Source organism: Paramisgurnus dabryanus, chromosome 8 (assembly GCF_030506205.2).
Source record: "Paramisgurnus dabryanus chromosome 8, PD_genome_1.1, whole genome shotgun sequence".
Lineage (NCBI taxonomy): Eukaryota > Metazoa > Chordata > Actinopteri > Cypriniformes > Cobitidae > Paramisgurnus > Paramisgurnus dabryanus.
The window spans coordinates 21,974,651-21,999,446 of NC_133344.1; the positions used below are offsets into that span (position 1 = coordinate 21,974,651).

General features: G+C 39.9%; 3 protein-coding genes across 5 annotated transcripts; 2 read left to right on the forward strand and 1 right to left on the reverse strand.

Annotated features, from left to right (window-relative positions):
- The first annotated feature begins 163 nt into the window (after positions 1 to 163).
- rilp (Rab interacting lysosomal protein) lies at positions 164 to 8,205 on the forward strand. The gene is made up of 8 exons (XM_065281007.2): positions 164 to 842; positions 1,371 to 1,494; positions 3,380 to 3,501; positions 4,781 to 4,975; positions 5,997 to 6,157; positions 6,410 to 6,532; positions 6,620 to 6,721; positions 6,991 to 8,205. Exons 1-8 carry the CDS (start codon positions 495 to 497, stop codon positions 7,139 to 7,141), a joined length of 1,326 nt encoding a protein of 441 aa, XP_065137079.1. The 5' UTR covers positions 164 to 494; the 3' UTR covers positions 7,142 to 8,205.
- A 516-nt stretch (positions 8,206 to 8,721) lies between these two features.
- On the forward strand, positions 8,722 to 19,618 carry scarf1 (scavenger receptor class F, member 1). 3 transcript variants are annotated; one of them, XM_065281001.2, is made up of 11 exons: positions 8,722 to 9,762; positions 10,121 to 10,179; positions 10,354 to 10,455; positions 10,546 to 11,077; positions 11,263 to 11,481; positions 17,326 to 17,454; positions 17,559 to 17,662; positions 17,747 to 17,855; positions 17,947 to 18,071; positions 18,195 to 18,323; positions 18,532 to 19,618. In XM_065281001.2, the coding sequence occupies exons 1-11, from the start codon at positions 9,662 to 9,664 to the stop codon at positions 19,593 to 19,595; spliced, it is 2,673 nt and encodes an 890-aa protein (XP_065137073.1). In that variant the 5' UTR covers positions 8,722 to 9,661; the 3' UTR covers positions 19,596 to 19,618. The 3 variants fall into 3 exon arrangements, with proteins under 3 accessions (XP_065137073.1, XP_065137074.1, XP_065137075.1); XM_065281002.2 differs by lacking the exons at positions 8,722 to 9,762; positions 10,121 to 10,179; positions 10,354 to 10,455; positions 10,546 to 11,077; positions 11,263 to 11,481 and adding exons at positions 14,501 to 15,394; positions 15,734 to 15,792; positions 15,944 to 16,045; positions 16,183 to 16,714; positions 16,903 to 17,121; XM_065281003.2 differs by lacking the exons at positions 8,722 to 9,762; positions 10,121 to 10,179; positions 10,354 to 10,455; ... (1 more) ...; positions 11,263 to 11,481; positions 17,326 to 17,454 and adding exons at positions 14,945 to 15,394; positions 15,734 to 15,792; positions 15,944 to 16,045; positions 16,183 to 16,714; positions 16,903 to 17,121.
- A 54-nt stretch (positions 19,619 to 19,672) lies between these two features.
- vtna (vitronectin a) lies at positions 19,673 to 23,707 on the reverse strand. Its single transcript, XM_065281004.1, has 8 exons — positions 23,548 to 23,707; positions 22,967 to 23,086; positions 22,569 to 22,889; positions 22,252 to 22,391; positions 21,922 to 22,078; positions 21,687 to 21,839; positions 21,166 to 21,597; positions 19,673 to 21,087 (listed from the first exon to the last, which is right to left on the reverse strand). Exons 1-8 carry the CDS (start codon positions 23,600 to 23,602, stop codon positions 20,966 to 20,968), a joined length of 1,500 nt encoding a protein of 499 aa, XP_065137076.1. The 5' UTR covers positions 23,603 to 23,707; the 3' UTR covers positions 19,673 to 20,965.
- Positions 23,708 to 24,796: the final 1,089 nt, after the last annotated feature.

Here is a 24,796-nt window from a genome sequence, read left to right on the forward strand (position 1 = left end):
AAACGTAAAAACAAGAGCTGAACTATCTATAGAGAGTAATGACAAACTAGATCTGCATGCACCTCAGTCATGAGGCACGTGGTACCTTTAAGCTCTCATGTTGCATTGGTTAGAAGAGGAGGAGACAACAACCATGGCAAACAAACACTGTGGGCTTGTCATAAATGTACCTCTGTTATGCTATTTTCTATGAAGCATTATGCAAACATACCCTGGCCAACTTCCCACGCGTTTTGGTGCGGAGGGTGTAGACTGCTCATCTCCATGTCAGGACACGCAAAGCTTAGCACTCGCTAAACATGTCTGCTTGCTTACAATTCGCTGATATTTATTGAAGCGTATCAGCAGCCCGTCACTGTTATATATGTCGTTACACTAAAATGCGTACGTTTGTCAAAAGCGAAACTGAGAAAAATGTACGTTTGGATTGAAGCGCGAAGCGACATACACATCTGACTTCTCTACTGACTTTCAGTTGTCGCGTGCAGATCAACATGGAGACCTACGTCGATCAAAACCAAAATGACACCATCAAAACAAATTCGTGTTTCGAGAAGACGTTTTCGTCCATGACTGTGGACGATGTGTATGAAATCGCTAAAGTGGTGGGATTGGAGGTGGAGAAAATTATCGACAACTATGGCAAGGAAAGCGTGGAGGGTCTGGTGACTCGGATAGTGAAAGTACTGGAGCTTTTGGAAAGTTTCGCGGCGAGAAATCAAGCTCATAAATGTAAAGAAGAGGAGCTACTGAAGGCCTTTGAGACGATACACGTACAACAGCAGAAGAAACGACACGTGAAGGATTGTGATGAGACGAACACCACCACATCTGACAGTCGGGTAAGAGTACGAAAACAAGATCGACATGTAGCGGTTGTAAAGACCAGCAAATCGTTGCGTAGTGATGCATATTACAGCGGTGTTCGCATTAATGCTTATGAAATAACATTGTAATACATTGTATTTTATATATAATTTAGAATGCACATACTATTATAAGAGATTGTGGCTGACTCATAAATCTGTTTAAGTAATCGTTGGCCGATTACGTTAAAAAATTGTGTCGTTTTGCGTGAGCGACGTGGTGTATTCGTCTTCATGCAGTTCTGCGCAGACTAATGGCGAATGACATCAAACTACCGCGAGAGCGATTCAAAGATATGTTTTTTAATCGCTCTCGCGGTACTTTGATGTGTTTATCACTGTAATTTAGAAATCATTATGGTTCATCAGCCAAATGATACACCTAAACTCAAAACAAGTTTGCTGTCAAGTGCTGTTGTTAATATGGCATGGTCTTCATGTTAATGTTTTTGAAACCATGTGATTTATTAAACGGGTAAATAAAACCGCTCTGGTTTGTTACAGGACTGGCATCAGAAAGAGCAGAAACTGAAGCAGACTGTTGATGGGTTGCAGGCTCAGGTGCAACTGCTAAAGGAAGAAAACCAGGAGCTTCTGAACCGATTGCAATGCACGCACTCGAAAGAGGGTAAAAGTCATATTCGTGTCCCTGTCTGTGAAATCCATGCTAAAGTCTCATCTAGTTATGAGATTAGGAGCATTAAACTTTGATTTCACTCATTAATTTCAATCGATCTTTGACATGATCTTACTCTGTCAATATTAAACACATTCAGGTTATTTTCTGAAATCCCTGTAAATTCCAAAAAATGACTTTAAGCTGGGTTATCACAGACCGAGTCACATTTAACACGGTGCAATTCCGGTATCACATGTAATTACCATTACTATAACCAACAACGGTGTAATAACATTGATTTACCATTTTAAAATACTTGAATTACACTATATTGGCAAAAGTTTTGGAACACCTGCCTTTATATGCACATGAACCTGAATGACATCCCATTCTTAATCAATGGGGTTTAATATGGGTTGAGGTCAGGACTCTGTGCAGGCCAGTCAAGTTCCTCCCCACCAAACTTGCTTATTCATGTCTTAATGGACCTTGCTTTGTGCACTGGTGCACAGTCATGCTGGAACAGGAAGGGACCATCCCCAAACTGTTCCCTCAAAGTTGCGAGCATGAAATTGACGTAAATGTCTTGGTATGATGAAGCATTAAAGGGCGATTTATAGTCGTGCGTAGGTGCTACGCCGTAGCTACGGCGTAGGCTATCCGTAGCCTGTGCGTAGCTCTGCGTAGCCTGACGCGCACCTCACAAAATTCCTAACAGCGCGTCGGACCTACGCGGACCGCAAGCTCTGTGATTGGTCCACCAGAACCCCTCCCGTCAGGTAAAAAAACTGCGTCATAGGTATTTCCGGTTGAGACGGTGAAAACAAAGATGAGCCAAGTTGAGGAGTGATTTAACTAAAACTGCAACATAAGTCGCTGTTTATTTACTTACATCATTGCTGGTCTTCTCAAATTATACACAACAAGTTGCTATTTTTTCTTCGTTTGTGGGTTAACTTGCTTAGCTTCTTCTTCTGTGACGACTTCTGCTGCTACTGTGGTTACACGCGTGATTACTGCCAACCAGCGGTTTCGCGTGTCTTTGCACGTCGACGCGGACGGCGACGCACAAGTATAAATGAAAACCGACGCGGAACCTACGCCGTCGCTGCTACGCCGTAGGACCTACGCACGACTATAAATCGCCCTTAAGAGTTCCTTTCACTGGAACTAAGGGGCCAAGCCCAAGTCCTTAAAAACAACCCCACACCCTATTCCCCCCTTCACCAAACTTTACACTTGGCACAATGCAGTCCGGCAAGTGACCTTGACCTTGGTTATGTAAGGCTTGGATGCAGCTGCTCGGCCATGGAGGTCTGTAGTATTGACTTCTGCGCACTGTGCGCTCTGTGATTTTATGTGGCCTACCACTTTGTGGCTGAGTTGCTGTTGTCCCCAATTGCTTCCATTTTGCTATAATATTACTGGTCTAACAGTTGACTCTGGAATATTCAGTAGTGAGGAAATTTCAGGAATGGACTTATTGCACAGGTGGCAACCTATCACTGTACCACACTTGAATTCACTGAGCTCCTGAGAACGACCCATTCTTTCACAAATGTTTGGAAAAGCTGTCTGCATGCTTAGGTGATTGATTTTATACACCTGAGGCCATGGAAGTGATTGGGACACCTGAATTCAATGATTTGGAGGAGTTTGGCAATATAGTGCATCTAAAACCAAATCATAAATGTTCTCAATGGATCGATTAGGATGGGATCATAATTTAAAACCTGACACTTTTGCATGATACCGTGTGACACTTACTAATATAGTTTCATAAAAACCATGTAAAGGAGATGGTACTTGTATGTTCCCACATCAGGGAGTGAGTCAGTGTTCATGAGGTTTCTGACAATAAAGAGTGACCGTTCTCTCTTCATCTTTCTTCTAGACCGCACGCAGCGGCAGGAGCGAGAGGTGATGCTCAAGCTGAAGGAGGTGGTCGATAAGCAGCGTGATGACATACGAGCGAAAGTTCAGGAGATTTCCAACATGTCCAAAGAGATCGAAGCGGTATGAATCTGCTTTTTCATTACAAATGCATTGAGAGTCTCAATCTCTCATTCATTCTTTAACACTGGGTTCTTCATAAATAAATCATAACTATGTCTATAGCCTTCAACCTATAACATGTTTGTAGACATAGCTTTTGCAACATCAAGGTTATGTTTGTTGAATAAAACAGTGTCAACAGTGTCACCCACACTGCACCTGTGACACAAAATAAACACGCAAAGCTGAACAGACACGCCCTTTGTCGCAGCCAACAATATGTTGTTCCTCATGAACTATATTGAGCCTTAAGGCACTCTGGTTTTCAGATGTTATCATTTAAAACTGATATTTGTTTTACTTTGGTTATGGAACTGGTCAAACCTGCACACAGTGGACTGTTTCAATAAAAAATATTTGCAAAACATTATAAATAAAAAATAACCATTTAACCCAGGGGTGTCAAACTCAATTCCTGGAGGGCCGGTGTCTCTGCAGAGTTTAGATCCAGCCCTAATCAAACATAACTGATGCAGCTACCGGTAATCAAGGTCTTCAGGATAACTAGAAACTTCAAGACAGGTTTGTTGGGGCTGGTTGGAGCTAAACTCTGTAGGACACCGGCCCTCCAGAAACTGAGTTTGACACCCCTGATTCAACCCATAGTTTGTAATGGAGTAGATTGCAAGTCCCCATGAAATCAAAACTGACAATTCTTATTTTTTTAATGTAATATTCAATTTATCTTTGCAAGTAAAAAAAATTCATGTGCCCTCATAAACTTTAAAATCTGAAAATGGCAATCATTCTCTGATGATGTCAGCAAGACGGCTTGGGCGGGAGCATCTGTTTACTCCGCCCCCTTCAATTGTCAGTCTGCTTCCATTTTAATTTCTGAATGAAACGCGTACTTTTCTGTATTCAATCAAGCACAATGGGAAAGCACAAGCCACACCCACTATTTTCCACTTGTGACAGTTTGTTTCAAAACGAAGGTCAGTCGCGACTTCGGTTCATGAGGGCTTTAAAGATGAGTTTAGTTTAAAATGTTTATAATTGATTAAAATTCAATTCTTGTGAGTTTGCGTCTCAAGTAAATTTATCTAATTTTTCCTCCTTAATTGTATTGCATCTTGACTGGACTAGACATACATGTTTTGGAAGAAAAAGTGAGTGGGCCTAATGTTTGAGAAGTGCATGAACTGTATTATCTTATTCACAACATTTAGTGTTAAGGGAAACAAAATAAGCAGTTGATATTATGCAGTATCATTGAACATGTTTGTTTTGTGTTCTCCAGCTCCAGGAACAGCAGGATCGGTTAATAAAGATTAACGCAGAGCTCAGACACAAGCAGACCATCATACAGACACAGCTGAAGACTGCAGTGGAGAGGAAAGCTGACATGGAGGCCGACCTGTGTGAGAAACAGAAGGAGATAGAACGACTGATTTCACAGATAGAGAAAGCCAACGTCCATACTGCTGCTAATACGGTTAGCCATCAGCTTCCTCTGTGCACATTTCCTTTTTTGTTAGTCTAACTAACCAGCTAGCAGAATGGAATTGGGTTTGTGGTTTGCTTGGGTTTCTGTTTGCTTACTTCCTCAATGCTGGGTGGTATTAAGACCTCATTCTCACATCGTTTGGTCGGTTGATGCAAATATAGGTCATGTTTGCCCTCAGAGTAGTGAAATATGCAGCTTCCTTTCAGCCTAGAAAGGGATGTTTTATTCTGACATTTAAAGGGACACTCCCCTATAGTTAAACATTTGATTTTACAGTTTTGGAATCCATTCAGCTGATCTCTGGGTCTGGCGCTACCACTTTTTGCATAGCTTAGCATAATCCATTGAATCTGATTAGACCATTAGCATTGCGCAAAAAAATAACCAATGAGTTTTGATATTTTTCTCTCTTCTGTAGTTACATCATGTACTAAGACCGACAGAAAATTAAAGTTGCGTTTTTTTTACTCTCATTCTGGTGTAATAATCAAAGACTTTGCCTAGAAAATCACAACTTTTGATTTTCTGTCAGTCTTAGTACACAATGTAACTACAGAAGAGTCAAGTTTTAAAAAGGATAAATAAAATCTCGAAACTCTTTGGTTATTTTTTGCGCGATGCTAATGGTCTAATTAGATTCAATGGATTGTGCTAAGCTATGCTAAAAGTGGTAGCGCCAGACTAGGAGATCGGCTGAATGGGTTTCAAAACGGTAAAAATCAAACGTTTAACTCTAGGGGAGCTGGAAAATGAGCATATTTTCCAAAAAAGGGGAGTGTCCCTTTTAACTTTGAATTATAATGAGTGTTCAAACCATAAAGTATTTAAATGCATTATTATAATTACATTTTGGAGCTAGTTATAATAACACCGTTAAATAGTATAGTAATGTGTGTGGAAAATCATTCATGTTGTGATAGATCAGATCATCAGCTGTTTTTAGAAAACTGTTAAACATTTATAGTGTATGACTCACACACCCATATATTTTCACCTTTGCCTCCATCAGAAAAAATCGGCCATTGACCTCACAGATAAGATGATCATTGACTTGAAAGATCCAAATCGGCCATGTTTTACCAAGCAGGAAGTACGGGACATGATTTTTGAGAGGAACGAGTTGAAGGCCAATCTCTTTTTAGTGAAAGAAGAACTTGCGTATTATCAAAGGTGAGACTGAACAAAATGTAGGCTAACCCTGTCTGTGAAATCTAGGATAAAGTCTCATAATTATCAATATAAAAGTTTGATTTCAATCTAACTCAGTCAGTATTTAAAAAAATCTGGTATATTTTCAATGGATGTTGTTTTCATAAATAGTGAAGCGCTATAGTCATTCATATCAGCACTTTCTGTTTTAAATCTGTCACTTCCTGTCAACTCCCTGTCTCAATCTGGACATGTGTTTCTTCGTGTCCTCAGGGAAATCCTGAACGACGAGAGATGTCCAGGTTTCTTACTCGATGCTGTGCGCTCTGCTATTAAAAAACAGAGAACTGTCATCAAGTCTAAAATGCTCGGCATACCTGTTAGCGAATGTAGCAAGTAAGTTAAACAAAAGCATCCTGCATTATGGAGTGGTAAGTTAGCATGTGATCCTGTTTTGAGCACCTGGGTTTTTTGGTTTTACAGCGATGAAACCGATGGTCCACTGTTTGAGAGGAGCGGAGAGGAACATGAAGATAATGAGACTGATAGCACAAACAGGCCCCAAGAATCACGCATCAGAAACCTGTAAGTTCATACAACAGTAGGCCTTGCTTTTTGACTCGATTGTGAAAGTTTAACAAGGTTTAGACAGATGTTTGTCTACTTTTAACATCAGTACTAAGACCAAAAATAAAAGTTTCATTTCCACATATCGGTTTATTCTTTCATTTCACCGTAAATGCATAAGCGTCCGGGTAGTTTTGGAAATGCAGAAAAATGCAATAAAGCCCTAGAAAATCCCCTTGTTTCACAGATTTTGAAATTTTCTGATTTCTTCTGCCTCAATCCTTTAGATTTGGCTTCCTTACGCGGTCCAGTTTTTCCAGGAGCACTGAATCCCAGTCTTCCCAGTCTACCCTACCGACATCCAGCTCCACCTGGGAAATCCTTGAACCAGAGGAGCAGGAAAATGGGGAGGAGACACAGATCCTTTGCTCCTCCTGAACAACCTCACTTGTAACAATGAGAAGCTCTCGTTATCTGGGTGTGATGAACAGAAGATTGTATTAAAAGTTTAAGGCAAAATCTTGGACTGATAGTCATACGAGAGGCAAGCTGAGATTGTCAGACCAACACTCACACTTCCCATTATTGTGCGTGCATTAGCATAATTAATGGGGTTTTGTAGCGCTTTCATAACTTTTACTCTGTTTAAGTGGTCCAATTGGTCAACGGTTGAACCAGAGGTGTGCATTTAGGGTGGGACTGACTGTAATAAGATTTCAGGGGGAGATTGGCTAGTTCAATTAACTATTGGCAGATGGGTGCCAGTGTGCTTGGGAGTATTTCTGTTATTATAATATATATTATAATTTTAGCAATTCAAGTTGTTGCAATCAGTGGCACACTAATTACTTCACTTATAATGCTGCAGACCTTAAGCACTTATAAACAATGGAAATTATATACAGTATTTTAAAATTAGTCCTCCATTGACATTTATTCATTTTCAGATGCTTAATCCAAAGTGACTTAACAGCCAACAGTATACAAAGCTATACAAACTTTACCTGACATTAGTACATAATAGACCACAGATGTCTAGGTAGAATTTGTTTTCAATTTGATACAGAATTTTACTAGGTATTTGTTAAAGAGAGTATATTTGATATGCTTTAAGTTTTAACCAAAGATGCTAATATGTATTGACATCAGCAGAGATAATCGCAGTGAACCTTTTATGTCACAAGAGGGCATTCAAGTGTTTTGTATTCATATCCATCCATATGTGTATTTGTCCCTAAGAAGAGTCTGTTTTGTAACCATTTTATAGTTTTTCAGTGCGCCTATACTATATGTATAATTCAATAAAAAAATAGATGTAAAAATATTTTTAAATGCATGAGTAGGTCACCATTTCTGTATTAAGCATTTAATGTTATGCAATATCAGTGGTGTGAAGCTCTGTGTCCATTTCTAAGTCCAAATACATGGCAACCTGTGGTTATATAATAAATGGTGTGAAAGAAAAGAATGAAATGCTTATAGGGTGATTAAAGTGTTAATATTGTGTGGTTTTTCTGCATTTTGTAGCCATTTGGATGTCACGCCCGTGCACTGGTTTTGTTTAATCAGAAAGTAAAATTAAGTGATCTCTTAAAGGGATAGTTCACCTTAAAATGAAAATTCTGTCATCATTTACTTATCCTCATGTTGTTGTTAACCTCTATGAATTTCTTTTTTCTGATGAACACAACAGAAGATATTTTGAGAAATTATGGTAAACACACAGCAGATAGTGACCTATGACTTCCATAGTAGGAATAAAAAAATATGATGGAATTTAATGGGTACCGTCAACTGTGTGCTTACCATCATTTATCAAAACATTTTCTTCATCATTTAGCACAATACTTCTGAAAATATTTTTTTCCTACTATGGAAGTCTGATTTCTCTTTCGCAAGGACTTCTGGGTTGGTAGAGTGCGCAAAGCCTGCTGCAGTGCGGGCTTCGCCAAAGACCGCATGAAGGGTTCAAAGGGGGCGCTGATGAGCACACTTCGGAGCGTAAAAATGACAGATGGGACACCTTACGGACTCGTAGACTAAGAAAGCATGCGCAATTTAAGGCCGTGAGACCGAAAGTTCACATGAAGTGCGCCATTTGGGTTTCCACAGTTCCTTGAAATCCTTGAAAGTTTGTGAATCTGGGGGGAAAAAATCAAGGCCCAGGGAAGTTTTTGAAAATATACATACATAGATAAAACTCATTGAAAGTGCTTGAATCCATTTTATAAAATCCACATTATTCCCTGTGTAGTGTAGGATAATATCATATCAATTGTTGTTCCCTGAGAAGGGAACGAGACGCTGCGTCTCCCTTGCCATACTTTCTGCGTCCCTGTAACGCTGTTTTTGGCAATATTTCAGATAGCGATATACTTCCTGCACCCTGTCTTTGTTGTTAAGCCTGGTTAAGCCTCATCATTGGTTGAATTTGATATACACATTCAGATGCACTTACCACTGGAGGCATCCCCAAAGTGTCAGCACAGTGACGCAGCGTGAGTTCCCTCAAAAGGTAACTGTAACAATGTATCCTTAAAGGTAACACGATGTACTGGAAATATGTCCCTACATTTGGTCCTTGAATTTGAGGGTATTGGACCTGGGGGTCCTTGAAAGGTCGTTGGATTTGAAGTCAGCCAACCCTGTTCCTAACAAACACACTTGCCATTAAAACACCCGGCACCTCCCTCACAGATTTTTGGGCCTTGATTTTTGTCATTAAACAACCAGTGGCTTATTGAATTAGAGGAAGCAGCCTTTTCTTCCTCAGGAAACTTTCAAAGAAAACAAAGGGAATCGGGAGCTCATTTTACTACAGACCCATAAGACAGAGACTATAGAGGGAAGCAAAGAAGAACCGGGTCTGTTCTGTTCCATAAGTACAGATCCAACCACTGTACTGGTGCGGTGGTGGCAGAGGGGGTCCGGTTTTGGTTGGTACTGAACAAAGCCAACATGGACAATTTTCTGACCTCATTCGGACTGATGCTCGTGTGTGTTCAATGCTTGGCTCAAAATCTCTCTCCAACAGGGAAAAATGTCTGCTTCAATCCCAGGTACTGATATAATTTTTTTTTACATCATTTATTTACTTTACTTGACTTGTTACTTGTTCTGTGTGTGTCATTCTAGCGCTTTTGTCAGAAAACATGAAAGACACAAAGTAAATTATAAAGTATAATTGTTAAAATGTCCTTGTTGTTTTTATACATTTCATTTTATTTGAAATGTAATAGGGTGAGGTCCATGCCAGGGGATTTAATGCAAGTTCTTAAACACACATAGCCAATACAAAACAATCGTATTATAAAGTTTGTACTGAAACTTTTTTATGAAGTTAGATAAATGCAACATTTTCACTAGAGGTCTCAAACATTTGGAGCCCACACATTTAATGATATATTTCCTCAACAGAGACCCTTCTCCATCATGTTGTTCTGGATGGAGCCAGCAGGGTGATGAATGTACAGTGCGTAAGTATTGTACATATAGTTAAATAGATCTGTCTTCTTCCATATTTGTTGTATTGATGATGCAGAACAGAAAGGACTTGTTTCCTGTAGGCCTGTATAAATTAGCAGTTTTTTAATTTTGTTATGGTTTTATCATTAGGTTCAGTAATCTGTATCTGTATCTTTTTTTCTCAGCACTCTGTGAGGGAGAAAGAGCTTGTCTACAGGATGAAGTGTGTGTTTACCCTGGATTCTGCAGGTGCAAACCTGGATTTTTTGGGTACCAGTGCACAACTCGTAAGTGAAATTGTTGGTTTCAGGGTTCTGATCCCTCCTATGACTTTAATTACTGAGCCCCTTAATGTATGGTATTTTTTTTCTTTGTAGCATGTCCTCCTAAGTTTTGGGGGTCAGATTGCCGTGAGCTATGTCCTTGTCACCCTCATGGGTTGTGTGACCCAATAACAGGAGAATGCTCGTGCTTCCCCAACCGCTGGGGCAACCTGTGCCAAAACAGCTGCAAATGTGGACGTCATGGTAAATGTGACCCAGTCTACGGCAACTGCACTTGCGAGGAGGGGTGGTGGACATCCACATGTACCAAAGCCTGTCAGTGCCACCCCGGAGCATCCACCTGCGACCAAGCCACAGGCCGCTGTCTGTGTAATGATCTATACTGGGGCCAAAAGTGCAGTTTGCGCTGCAATTGCTACGTGTCTCCTTGCCAGCAGCACACTGGTGAATGTCAGTGCATCAATGGTTGGTGGGGTCCATCCTGTGACCGCCGTTGCAACTGTGATCTCCACCATGCCGACTGCCTCCCGTCGGACGGCACCTGTTTGTGCCACCCTGGTTATAAAGGTCCTTACTGCAACGCACCCTGCAGTGATGGAAAATATGGCAGCGGTTGTGAGAAGAGGTGAGTGCTTGGTGAGGGTGTGAAAAACAAAGATTAAGGAATAGTAAAAAAGAGTTTAGTTAGACTTTAAGTAGATTATATGGCATGTTTGATTATTCATATTAACTAAGCATACATTTGTTTACCTAAACATACCTTATGTTATGAGGTTATTTGTGTTCTCATCTGCATGTGTGTATGAGTAGCTGTGGACGCTGTGAGGGTGGCAGGCCTTGTACTAAACAAGACGGCCTCTGTGATGCCTGTGAACCAGGATGGAATGGCACTCGCTGTGACCAGCGCTGTCCTGAAGGTTACTACGGTCATCGTTGCCAGGACATATGCCCACAATGCAGAAACAAAGAACCATGTGACCCAGAAACTGGAGAATGCTTATCCTGTGACCCTGGTTGGACTGGACCAAGGTACAGATCTACCCAATGACTGTCGTTGGGAATCTTCCCTATTGTACCCTGTTGTTTTCTGGCAAAATTCCCATACAGGGATTAGCTTAAACCAGGAATAGGCCTTAGTTTAATTAGGAAATATAACTAGTTTTAACAAACATGCATTACTAAAAACATTACTTGTGGGCATTTTGATGCAAAACAAAGGGCACACATGTATTTTAAGATATGTTAGTGCAAGTTGTTGTCAGTTTGGAAAGCTCTTACATTTATTTTAGTCTCGGACTAGTCTAATCCCTGTCTGGGAAACTGCCCCATAATGAATTATCTTAAATGTCACATTTGATCTGAATGCAAATCACTCACTGTTGTAGCTGTAGCAACACGTGCCCTCTTAACTCATATGGTGTCAACTGTTCTTCCGTATGCGACTGTGGGAATCTCGCCTGCCATCCCACCACAGGGGCTTGCCCGAACAGTATGTACAGACACTACATAACATTAACACAGCTGGTATCTGCACACCTCTTATCTTTTTTGTATCTGTGTGTTTACCAGGTAGCAGGCCAGGTCTCTTGGCAGATGTTTAATCCAAAGCGACCTAACAGCCAACAGTACACAAAGCTATACAAACTTTACCTGACATTAGTACATGATAGACCACAGATGTCTAGGTAGAATTTGTTTTCAATTTGCTCAGAAGTGATACAGAATTTTACTAGGTATTTGTTAAGAGAGTATATTTTATATGCTTTAAGTTTTAACCAAAGATGCTAATATGTATTGACATAATCAGAGATAATCGCAGTGAACCTTTTATATCACAAGAGGGCATTCAAGTGTTTTGTATTCATATCCTTCCATATGTGTATTTGTCCCTAAGAAGAGTTTTGTACCCATTTTATAGTTTTTCTGTGTGTCTATATGTATAATTCAATAAATAAAAGAGTTACCTTTTTTTTAAATGCATCATTTCTGTATTCAGCATTTAATGTTATGCAATATCAGTGGTGTGGAGCTCTATCCATTTCTTAGTCCAAACACCATGTCAACCTGTTGTTATAAAGCAGTAATTCTCAAAGTGTGGTCCGCGGACCACATATATCACCATATCTTAAGCAATCCAAAAATGTTGAAAAATCGGAAAACACCTTAGGAGAGAGAGATCCAACTATGACAATGCCAAAAATGTCAGATCCTCATCCAAGTGTTAAAAACATTTAGTTCTTGATAAATTAGTTCTTGCATTTGACTTTGTCGATGACTCAACTCTTTTGTGAGGTAAAACTTATACTCAAGCGAGCCAGATTCAGATGGACTAGACTTTCTCTGACTAGAAACACATTCAACAGTAGTTGTTATAGCAAAGACAGGAAAACATTACTACTCAGCATTTTCTTGTTATTGCAAACCTTGAGATTGCATCATTGGGGACCTATCTACATGTGTATCATCTATCAACTTGAAAAGAAAAGAAAACACCTAAGATGAATAGAAAAATAGGAACTATACTCTCAAACTGGCGTAATAATCAAGGACTTTGCTGCTGTAACATGGCTGCAGCAGGTGTAGTGATATTACACACTGCCAGAAAATAGTCCCCTTGGTTACTTTCATAGAAGGGGACTATTTTCAGGCCAGTGGTGTAAAATGGCGTAAAATACCTAAAAATGGATGCAGAATAATTTTTTATAGTCTCAATAAAAAAGTTTACTAAACTTGTGCTATTTTTGGTTCCTTAGAATATATATATTTCAACCCTTTCACGCATAAGTTTAAAAATATTTTAACTTACCCCTTGTGTCCATGGCGACGTATCATGATTGTCACATGACACACTGCAGACACAATAACAGATCTATGCCATTCGTTTTATTTAGTTTTTCCTTTTTTATTAAAAGAACTAACTTGCTTACCATGTCAACTATCTGATGTTCCGATTTTTCGTTCAAAAACCTTTATAAATTATCTTGATCTATAACGAGATGAGCACTGCAGTTCAGAACTAGTCTTCTCAATGGGATTTACAGCACCTGAATTCCCCAGTTTTTCCTGAAATACATAAAAGTAAGTGGCTGTTGAACTGGGAAAAGAATAGAGTATCATTATACTTGCTGTGTGTCTGAAATATGAATAAAACACGTCTGTAAATTACATTTGAATAGATTGTGTTTTCATTCCATAGACATCAGTGTGTATTTTACAAACTACAAGTGTATTGTTTTACTAGTACTTATGTGTATTTAAATGTTTGAAACATAAAATAAACATTATGTGGTTGGTTGAAACGCATATTAGTTGTGATATATGACAAGCGCTGGTCGCGTCTGTCTCTGGCTCAGCGCCAACCAACGGCAAAAGTATTTTGAATATTTCTGATTCCGATACGGACCTTTGCCTGGCTTATTTGTCTAATAAATTGTTGCATTTGAATCTGCCTCTGCCTTCTCACTCATAACATTATGGTTATAGCATGGTTATGCTTATGGTTAATAATTTTGCACAGTAATATGACAATAAATGTGGCACACCCAGATTTTCAGATGCACACCCAGAGTCACTTTTCTGCTACGGTACTATTTCAGATGCTTTGAATATCACTACACCTGCTGCAGTCATGTTACAGCAGCAAAGTCCTTGATTATTACGCCAGTATGAGAGTATAGTTCCTAGCCTGCCTAGAAAATCACAACTTTTAATTTTATGTCGGTCTTAATACACGATGAAACTACAGAAGAGTCATGTTTTAAATAGGAAAAATATCGAAACACTTTGGTTATTTTTTAGCGCGATGCTAATGGTCTAATCAGATTCAATGGATTGTGCTAAGCTATGCTAAAAGTGGTACAGCCAGACCCAGAGATCAGCTGAATGGATTTCAAAACGAATCAAATGTTTAACTCTAGGGAAGCTGAAAAATTAGCATATTTTCAAAGAAAGTGGAATGTCCCTTTATGTTAGTAACAGTAGTAGTAAAGGTTAGTACATGTGTAAGAAAACATGAATTAAATGCAACACACATTAATTTTAGTTTGTGGACACACATGCATCTTTCTATGGTTTAAGTCTAGTTGGACTTGTATAAGTCTTTAGGTGTTTTCTGGTAGAAAGGAAGACTATGTTTCCTCAAGAGGAAATGAGAGATAATGGGTGCCCGTGTGCTTTAATGGCCTGTTAGGGTAATGTAATTCCAAGATCATTAGCTGTCTGTGACTCATACATAATTGTAAGACCTTAAGAATGAAAAATAATCCCCAGTTGACCTTTTCTCTATTATTAAGTGTTTATTATGTTTGTAAGTATGTTTGTTACTGAAACATAATGTAAACCAAAATAACCTTAAGGTTATAATGTCAGTTTCTGAGTGTGACGATTCACCACAGAAGACTTTTTTGCATTCTTCACAAAGTGAAAATAATTATGACATTATGATAACATTAGCATAATATGTATGTATTTGACAGATAAAGTAATGGTGTAGACTACAGATAAAGATGAGATCATGCTTCAAAACAAACACACTTGCCATTAAAACACCCGGCACCTCCCACACAGATTTCTGGGCCTTGATTTTTGTCTTTAAACAACCAGTGGCTTATTGAATTAGAGGAAGCAGCCTTTTCTTCCTCAGGAAACTTGCAGAGGAAACAAAGAGAATCGGGAGCTCATTTTACTACAGACCCGTAAGACAGAGACTGGAGAGGGAACCAAAGAAGAACCGGGTCTGAGCTGTTCCATAAGTACAGATCCAACCACTGTACTGGTGCGGTGGTGGCAGAGGGGGTCCGGTTTTGGTTGGTCCTGTACCTCCCTTGATACGAGACAGGGGGATGGACATTCTTCTGACATCATTCGGACTAATCCTTGTGTGTGTTCAATGCTTCACTCAAAATCTGTCTCCGATAGGGAAAAATGTCTGCTTCAATTCCAGGTACTGATATTTCATCTTTAAAAAAAATCTCTTTTATTTACTTTACTTGATTTGTTACTTGTTCTGTGTGTGTCATTCTAGTGCTTTTGTCAGGAAACATGAAAGACACAAAGTAGATTATAAAGTATAATTGTTAGTAAATAAAATGTCCTTAAATCAAATGTAATGAGGTCTATGCCAGGGGATTTAATGCAAGTTCTTAAACATAGCCAAAACAAAACAATTGTATTATGAAGTTTGTACTGAAAACATTTTTATGAAGTTAGACAAATGCAACATTTTCACTAGAGGTCTCCAGAATTTGGAGCCCACATATTTAATGATATATTTCCTCAACAGAGACCCTTCTCCATCATGTTGTTCTGGATGGAGCCAGCAGGGTGATGAATGTACAGTGCGTAAGTATTGAACCCATCATCATACATATAGTTAAATACATTTGTCTTCCATGTTTGTAGTCTTCTATGTTTTCTGTAGGCCTGTATATGTCAGTTTTCTATAGCTTTATCATTAGGCTCAGTAATTTGGATCTGTATCTTGTTTTCTCAGCACTCTGTGAGGGAGAAAGAGCTTGTCTACAGGATGAAGTGTGTGTTTATCCTGGATTCTGCAGGTGCAAACCTGGATATTTTGGGTACCAGTGTACAACTCGTAAGTGAAACTGTTGGTTTCAGGGTTCTGATCCCTCCTATGACTTTAATTACTGAGCCCCTTCAATTCTTTCTTTGACATAAATGCATTTGATTACAATGCATCTACATTAACAGTTTTTTCTTTTTTCTTTGTAGCGTGTCCTCCTGAGTTTTGGGGTCCAGACTGTCGTGAGCCATGTCCTTGTCACCCTCATGGGTCGTGTGACCCAGTAACAGGTGAATGCTCGTGCTTCCCCAACCGCTGGGGCAACCTGTGCCAAAACAGCTGCAAATGTGGACAACATGGTAAATGTGACCCAGTCTATGGCAACTGCACCTGCGAGAAGGGGTGGTGGACGTCTACATGTACCAAAGCCTGTCTGTGCCACCCCGGAACATCCACCTGCGACCAAACCACAGGCCGCTGTCTGTGTAACGATTTCTACTGGGGCCAAAAGTGCAGTTTGCGCTGCAATTGCTACGTGTCTCCTTGCCAGCAGCACAATGGGGAATGCCAGTGCATCAATGGTTGGTGGGGTCCAAGCTGTGACCGCCGTTGCAACTGTGATCTCCACCATGCTGACTGCCTCCCGTCGGACGGCACCTGTTTGTGCCACCCTGGTTATAAAAGTCCTTACTGCAACATACCCTGCATTGATGGAAAATATGGCAGAGGTTGTGAGAAGAGGTGAGTGCTTGGTGATAGTTTACCCAAAATTTAAATTTGTTATTATTTCCTCACCTAACGTAATTCCGAATCCATTTGTGTTTGGCTACACTTTATGTAGATTATCCCTTAAGCATAAATTTGTTTACCTAAACATACCTTATGTTATGAGGATATTTGTGTTCTCATCTGCATGTGTGTATGAGTAGCTGTGGACGCTGTGAGGGTGGCAGGCCTTGCACTAAACAAGACGGCCTCTGTGATGCCTGTGAACCAGGATGGAATGGCACTCGCTGTGACCAGCGCTGTCCTGAAGGTTACTACGGTCATCGTTGCAAGGACATATGCCCACAATGCAGAAACAAAGAACCATGTGACCCAGAAACTGGAAAATGCTTTTTCTGTGACCCTGGTTGGACTGGACCAAGGTACAGATCTACCCAATGACTGGGAATCTCCCCTATTGTATCCATTGTAGTCTTTTAACACATGAACAATATTTGACTATGAGTTATCACTATTGTGCCTTCATAATGACCAAGACATGTAACCCTTAATTTATACATGTAGATCAATTTTGGATGAAAGCATCTGGTCAATAACTATGTCTATTCCATTTTCATGTTGGACAGATGTGACAAACCCTGCCCAGATGGCACTTATGGAGATGAATGTCGCTTCCTCTGTAAAACCTGCTTTCAGGGCCACTGTGATCATGTGACAGGAAATTGCATGTGTCTTCCTGGCTTCCAGGGGGAGAGGTGAGGGTACATTTATATTTAGAGGTTGTTTTTCTTGGTGAAAATAATAGTGAATTATCTTAAGTTTCACATTTGATCTGAATGCAAATCACTCACTGTTGTAGCTGTAACAACACGTGCCCTCTTAACTCATACGGTGTCAACTGTTCTTCCGTATGCGACTGTGGGAATCTCGCCTGCCATCCCACCACAGGGGCTTGCCCGAACAGTATGTACAGACGCTAGATAACATTAACACAGCTGGTATCTGCAGCACACCTCTTATCTTTTTCTGTATTTGTGTGTTTACCAGGTAGCAGGGCAGGTCTTTTGGCAGGGCTTTTGATTCCTATATTCATTTTAATATTTGCCCTGTTGTTTTGTTGCTGCTGTTGTGGAGGGTCCGTCGAAGGAAAGGAAAGGTATGAATTTGTCATTTGAAAGTTGTAGAAATAACGTGTTTTATTGTAATAAGCCATGAAACAAGCAACCTGTGCTTAACTCGTCCTCCAGCGTGGCGGTTGGGGATGGAGGTCCCGCAGTCCGCATGAAGCATCACGTGTACACTGTCCTGGCCAACGTGGGTTCAGCCATTCCATGTATCTCCATGTGGTCATCTGGTCTACCTAGGATTACAGGTGATTTTGTCTGTTTATTTGGTGTATGTCTGTTATGCACAAATTACTACAATTCAGCATCATGTGAAAGTAATTTTCTGGTAAGCAGTTAAAAAAAATGACCAATAAATGTCCTTATATTAGTGTCTCATCATGATCCCGAGCTTACCTTCAACCACAGCTTTATTGATCAGCCATCGTCCGGTTGGGTGACTGATTCATTTGAAACTGATGATGAAGGAGAGGCCATCTACTGTGAACCTCCTCGAGAAGGTAGAAGACTTGTTTTTATACTAAAATGGCAAACCTATGGTCATGTGACCCTGTCTGTGAAATCCAGGCTGAAGATTAGGAGCATCAAAGTTTGATTTCCCTTTAATTTCTTTGACACGGTCTAACTTTTTCACAGAATGTTCTTTACATTATGTAGGACGATTGTATGTAGAAAAGATTAAATGTTTTTCTCTTGTTCCCAACTTAGATGTTGTAACTGTGGCTGGCGGCGAGCTCCAGGAGCTGAACTCCAAGTGCAACTTCTTCCTTGACCCATCAAACTTCAGCTCTGACGACATGTCACAGGACTTTGGTATCCCACGTACCTCCAGCATAGCCAAATCCAAGCGCCCTTCGGTCTCCTTTGCTGAAGGCACAAAGTTCAGCCCTAAAGAGCGGCGCAGCTCCACCCAGGATCTGTCCGGTTCTGGAAGAAAATCCAAATCCTGGGGTGTGCTCATGCTCTCAGCCCTGCAAGGAGGTCAAGGGAACCATACTGAGGTAGAGGCTGAAAAGACAGAGGAGAAAACTGATGAGAACGTCTCCTCTGAGGAGCAAGGTGCTACCACTGAGACATCAGAAGCTGACTCCATAAGGTACAGTTCTGGTTCCTCAAGGACTCACCTCAGTGTTCCTTGTGGGAGGCGACGAACCCATTCCACCGCAAGAAAAAACACTCAGCCGCAGAGCTCATCAGATGGGGGACAGGACACAGATTCAGAAGCAGAAAAATTGACAACTGTGTATGTGACTGTAGGTAAAATCGTTAAGCAAGAGCTCAGCTCCGAAGGCCCTGTGCAGGCAATGCTGCGCAGACTCGGTAGTCTTCAGAGACAGAAAGAGGTGGGCGTCCAGCCCAAAGGCAGGGGGCAGGCGATTACCAAGCCTCCAAGGAGAAAGCTGGGAGCACGGGCCAGCGCGTGGGAGCAAGCCACAGTGTCGGGCCAAACGGAGGTGGTTATGAGGAAACCTAGTCGCAAGAAGCACAGCTCCCTCAGCTCTCCCTGTATAGCGGGGGCAACAGACTCTCCTCAGGACAACAGTACCCCTAAGAGGCCACTGTCCTCTATTTTGAAAAGTGTTCCTGAGAGTGGCGTGCATAGATCACTGGTGGAACAAGACACTGAAACAAATGCTCCAGTAGAACATGAATATGAAACCGTTGCTCCATCAGATGGGGTCTCCACCTCTACTGAGATTATTATCAATGAGACAGTTGTGGGTGAAGCAGAAAACGAACCTAATTATGAGAATGTTTATGTAAAACATTGATGTTTATATCAAATCTTACTTGTATTTTAAATATATATGAATTAAATGGAAATAATTTTATTTAGGTTGTACGTATGTTGGTTTTGGAATTTTATTACTGCACATAAACAGACAAACGTTGTGAGAATTGTTTTGTTTATATATTCCCATTATAGTTAGAAATTACATGGTTTTTTATGCTTTAATTTTACATTTCAGTAGACAGTATTAAATCCCAGTTTCACTGAGAAAAGTTAATAAATCATTATTGCCAAAGTAGTAATTACTCTAGGTATTGTACAAGAGCTTAGAATGCTGATGTTACAAAGAAATAATGATATTACACATCAAAATCCATTGCTTTTTTAATTAATTACATAATTATGTTTCTCATAAAATTTTTAAATCCTATGTTTGGCAAAGAAACAGTTTATATATATGTGTTTGTATATAATGCTTCCTTAACAAATCACCACACTGATCAAGAATATAGATTAGGGGTTGAACTTAGTCCCTGTTGATTATGCTGACTATCTGTGACATTGACCTGTTCCTGAGATAAAAACATGATGGATGGTGTAGACCCGTGGTTGTCAACTGCTTTTACTTAATGGCCTAGATTTTACACCCCTTATGAAAATGAACCCTGGCTTTATTATAGTAAAAGTGTAGAACCATGGTTTTTGCCAAATTGATTACCATTTGTAAAACCAAGGTTAATCTAGAATCATTCATAGTAAACATGTTTTTTTATTTGTAAAACCATGGTTGATTTTCTTAAGGGATCAAACATTACTTGGCCCATGCTGTCCACTTTCCTTAAATAACTGCCCTCCAACTTACTGGATGAGAGCCACTGGTGTGTAATGGTTTTTTCTTGTGTTCTGTTGTTTGGGTCTTTTATTTTGAAGTCTTGTTTCTGGTCTTTCATTTTGTAATCATCCCATGTCTCACTTCACCATTTACTTCCTGTTTGTTAGTATAAAGCGGGTTCATTCACCATTGCACATCGCAAAGTATTGCCAATGTAACACCTGCCTTACAAGCGTTCATGGGTTTTGTAGTTTGTCTCTGGTTCATGGTTTTTGTTTTGATGTTTTAGATTTTGACCTGTTGCCTGTTTATTGGATTAAGTTTTTGTGCCCTTTTAGGATGTGTTTGCCTGCCCTTTGTCTCTCTCTTTCTCTCGCTTAGTGTAAGCAGGCCCAAGTTACAGAATACTTCGCCTTTAACCAGAAACAAGACTTCAAAATAAAAGACCCAAACAACAAAACACAAGACAAAACCATTACAGGGTGTAGATTATATTTGAGAACAAAAAAAATGATTTGGTCACCCATCACTAAGACAGCTTATTTCTCCTCATTATGATACATACTAATAAATGCCTCTCATCTCTTCTCTGCTAAAGATGTGTCTTTGCAGCCGAGCCAGTATTTGGCAATAGGTCTTGGGTATGGAGGGTTTGCAAGGTCAACTCTCTTGGTCCGTAGATTCACTCTGTAGTACTTATCTGTAAAGATGAAAGTTGTCATATATGTATAAATTAAACAACATTCTAAAGCTGTGAAAATCATGTAAATTACAATACCTCCTCTGAAGAAGTAGACACTTTGTAAGGGCTGTCTCCTGCGTAGTATGTCATAGGCTTTATCTTCAGAAGGGTTGTATCTATCTCCATAACCATAATCGTTCCGTCTATTATGATAGTCCCTGCGTCTGTCCTGGTCTTGCCACCTGTCCTGCTCAAACCTTTGAGCGAACTCCTGTCCTATCTGGATGCCCCTCTCAGCCCAGGTTTCCCAGTGTGGAGATCTATTCTGCCTTCGCCTGGATCCCCATTGTTGGCCCCTTTGCTGGCTCCATTGCTGGTCCCATTCCCTTCTGTAATTTCTGTCCTGTCGCCACCTTCCAGGCCATCTCGGAGTAACGTAGAGTCTGCCAACTAGCACAGCATCCACAGGAGATTTGATGCCAATCCAGTCTTTGTCGATGAAATGATGGCCACCATGGTGCAATTGAGCTGGACAAAAGGAATTAAAAAGCATATGTTTGTTAAATGCATAGTTCTCATATTAATAGTTTTTTAATATATTTAAATTATTACTGTACCTCCACCGAAAAGCTGATTGAAGTGTTCAACCCATCGGTTGTAGTAAATATCAGTATATCTGCTGAACAGGGTTGAAGGGGATGTTAAAGACATCCTAGCACACTCCTCATGAGATGGCTGGTGCTTGAATTCATACTGGTAATACTGGTCTCCTACAAACAGGGAAGTCGGTAAAATTAAATCAACATGAAAGTAAATCTAAATATTAGGCTAAAAATTTAGCTTAGGCCCGACCTTTAAAAAAATAAACCTTCTCTTTGCCACGATGGCTGTGGGCAGGAATGGCAAATGCTGCATCCAGGTGGTCTGGTATTGGATCAAATCCAACAGATATATTTCGAGGGTAGTCTTCATCTAGAACACCATCATCAAACCTCCAGTATTTATTACCCTATTAATAATATGATATATGGTATAATATATAACACCCCATTTACAATTACACAATATGAAACAATATATTTTAAATGTATAAACTACACTACATATTAATACGGTTGTACAGATAAACATTTCACATTGTGTTTGAATATCTGAACAATATGAGTGTGAGTCCATCCATACTTTGAAGATATATGTCTTTCCCTGGCAGTTTATGCGAGTGAAGGCCGCGTTAATTGGACCTTTAATTCCCCAGACGTCTTGGATGAGCTTTGGATAACCAGGCAAAACTGATTTCTCATCCAGTTCGAAAAAGTATTCACCTGGTGAATACATATCACAACATTATTATCACAACTACATGGGTATAACAAGTACTAAAATGAAGAATAAATATTGAACCATCATTCTCCTTCACCACATAACAAATAATACCAAATTTACCATCTTTTACTTTTTATTATTTATTTACATAAACAAATTTCCAGTATGCCAATTACCCCTGAAGGCATAGATAGAGCCATTTTTGAGATGCATGAAAGCATCAAAAGGTTGTCCACTGCAGATCTCAGCATCAGCGTCTTTAGCTTTTGTTGGTACTGGGTCTACAGTTGTGGGTGAGCTTGCAGTTGTGGTAGTACCCCTAGTTGTGATTGGTAAATTTGCATCAGTTTCGTCCAAAATTAGTGATAAAGGTCTCAACAGCCTGGTTGGTGATGAGGTCACAACTGGGTGCGGTGATGTAGAACCTACAGACACCTCTGTGCTGTTTGTGTCTTTATCATAGTCCTCAGGATAAGAAGGAAAGGTGTCTCCACGAGCTACAAAAACAGTTAGTTGTTAGTTTTGAGAGGATTTTGTAAAGCTAGCATTACTTATAAGATTGAGTTAAACTTACTGCTAATACGACAAATGGCATCATAATCCTCGCAGCAGCTCCGGTAGTATGTGCACATAGAGTCACACTGGCACTTTTTGGTGGCGTCAAAACCATTTTCACATCGTTCCATACAAGACTCTGAAAGAAAGCATTTTTGAGATAAAAACCCACACATTTTCTGACTAAAATCAATAGAGGTATTATTAAAAATATCAAGTTATTACAAGTTACTTCTGCAATCCGTAACTTTGTGGTTAAAAAATAACCAGAAAACAGTTAATTTCTTAGCTTACCCCAGGTCGCAATGCTAAGCTAACAGTTTTTGACTTCCAGAAAATTAGCCAGGATGGGTTTCTTCTTAACATAAATTAAACATTCCCATTAGGTTCCCAGCATGTTACATGAACGTTTTTGTTTTCTGGGTTTTGATAATAATAATTTGAGCTGGTGGGTATGATTTGGCGGCTAATGTCAGTATTTACTTCACACGTATAATAAATAACTCTGCAGCTAACTTGCAATTTTATGATTCGATCAGAGATGGCGATAGATAGACCACTATTACGAAATGCAGCTTTATTAAATATATCGAACCATACCTTTTTCCGCATATGTGAAGGTAATGAGCAATCCTAAAAGCAGGATACTCCTCATCTTAACGTTTCTGATGGAGAAACTGGAGAGCTAAGACCACCAGGGCTGAGTTAGCATTCACAGATCAATACTGAGGGGTCGATTACCCTCTGTTGTTTACTTGACATGTTTGCAACATGTATTCCCACACGTGATTTTACTTGTATTATGTAACTGTGAATCAATGGAAAAGTATAAAACATCGATAATGCATGCTTCAACTTGCATTATAGTCTATATCAGTATGTATCTAGAGTCACAATATAGCATGGGAGTGCGTTGGCTTGTCGCAAATAATAAGCCTGATGTTTGCAAATAGGTAATGATTAACACAACAGTTTGTCTACAGACAGACATTATAATGAATATCTCTGCCATTCAGCAGCACACATTGTCATTCACTGGCCGCATTAAGTTATAAAAGAAATATACGATACATTGGCTATATGGCCTCTGTAGGCCATATAGAGTATACATGGCTTTAAAGTCGCCATGAAACGGAAGTAGTGATTGCCTTATTTTCCCCGTGGTGACGTATATCCGAGTGAAATGGCTTCAGAAATAAAAAAATGTAGGGCTGGACTTGAATTCGTCCATTGAGAACTGACTGGATCGTTTGTAGTTGGGTCATTTGCTATTTGCTGCAATCTTTCCCGGACCTTACCATATGACCGGAACTAAAGAGAGATTGTTTAAAAGAGGGAAGAGGATTCAGGTTTTGTGAAGCTCACAGAATAAAGTCATTTGTAAAAATATCAATGGTTCGATTCCCGTTTTTACATTTCCTTTGGTGTGTAAGTATGTATTAGTACATATTAACTATATGCAAAAGGTACAAACCCCAAAGTAAACTATGACACGATGTATCGTCTCCAACGTAAAAAAAAATTATATACTACAACAAACACACGGATTGTAGGCAACAGTTTACTTCCTGGGATTGGTGATGTAGAGAAGACCGACATTATCATAATTCCTCCTGCTTGGCCTCACTGCCTGTAAGTTAACTGTCCCAAATGGCGCACTTCATGTGGACTTTCGGTCTTGTGGATTTAAATTGCGCGTGCTTGCTTAGTCTACGAGTCCGTAGGGTGTCCCATCTGTCATTTCTGCACTTTGAAGTGTGCTCATCAGCGCCCCCTTTGCCCCCTTGATGCGGTCTTTGGCAAGCCCGCACTGCAGCAGGCTTCGCAAACTTTACCAACCCAGAAGTCC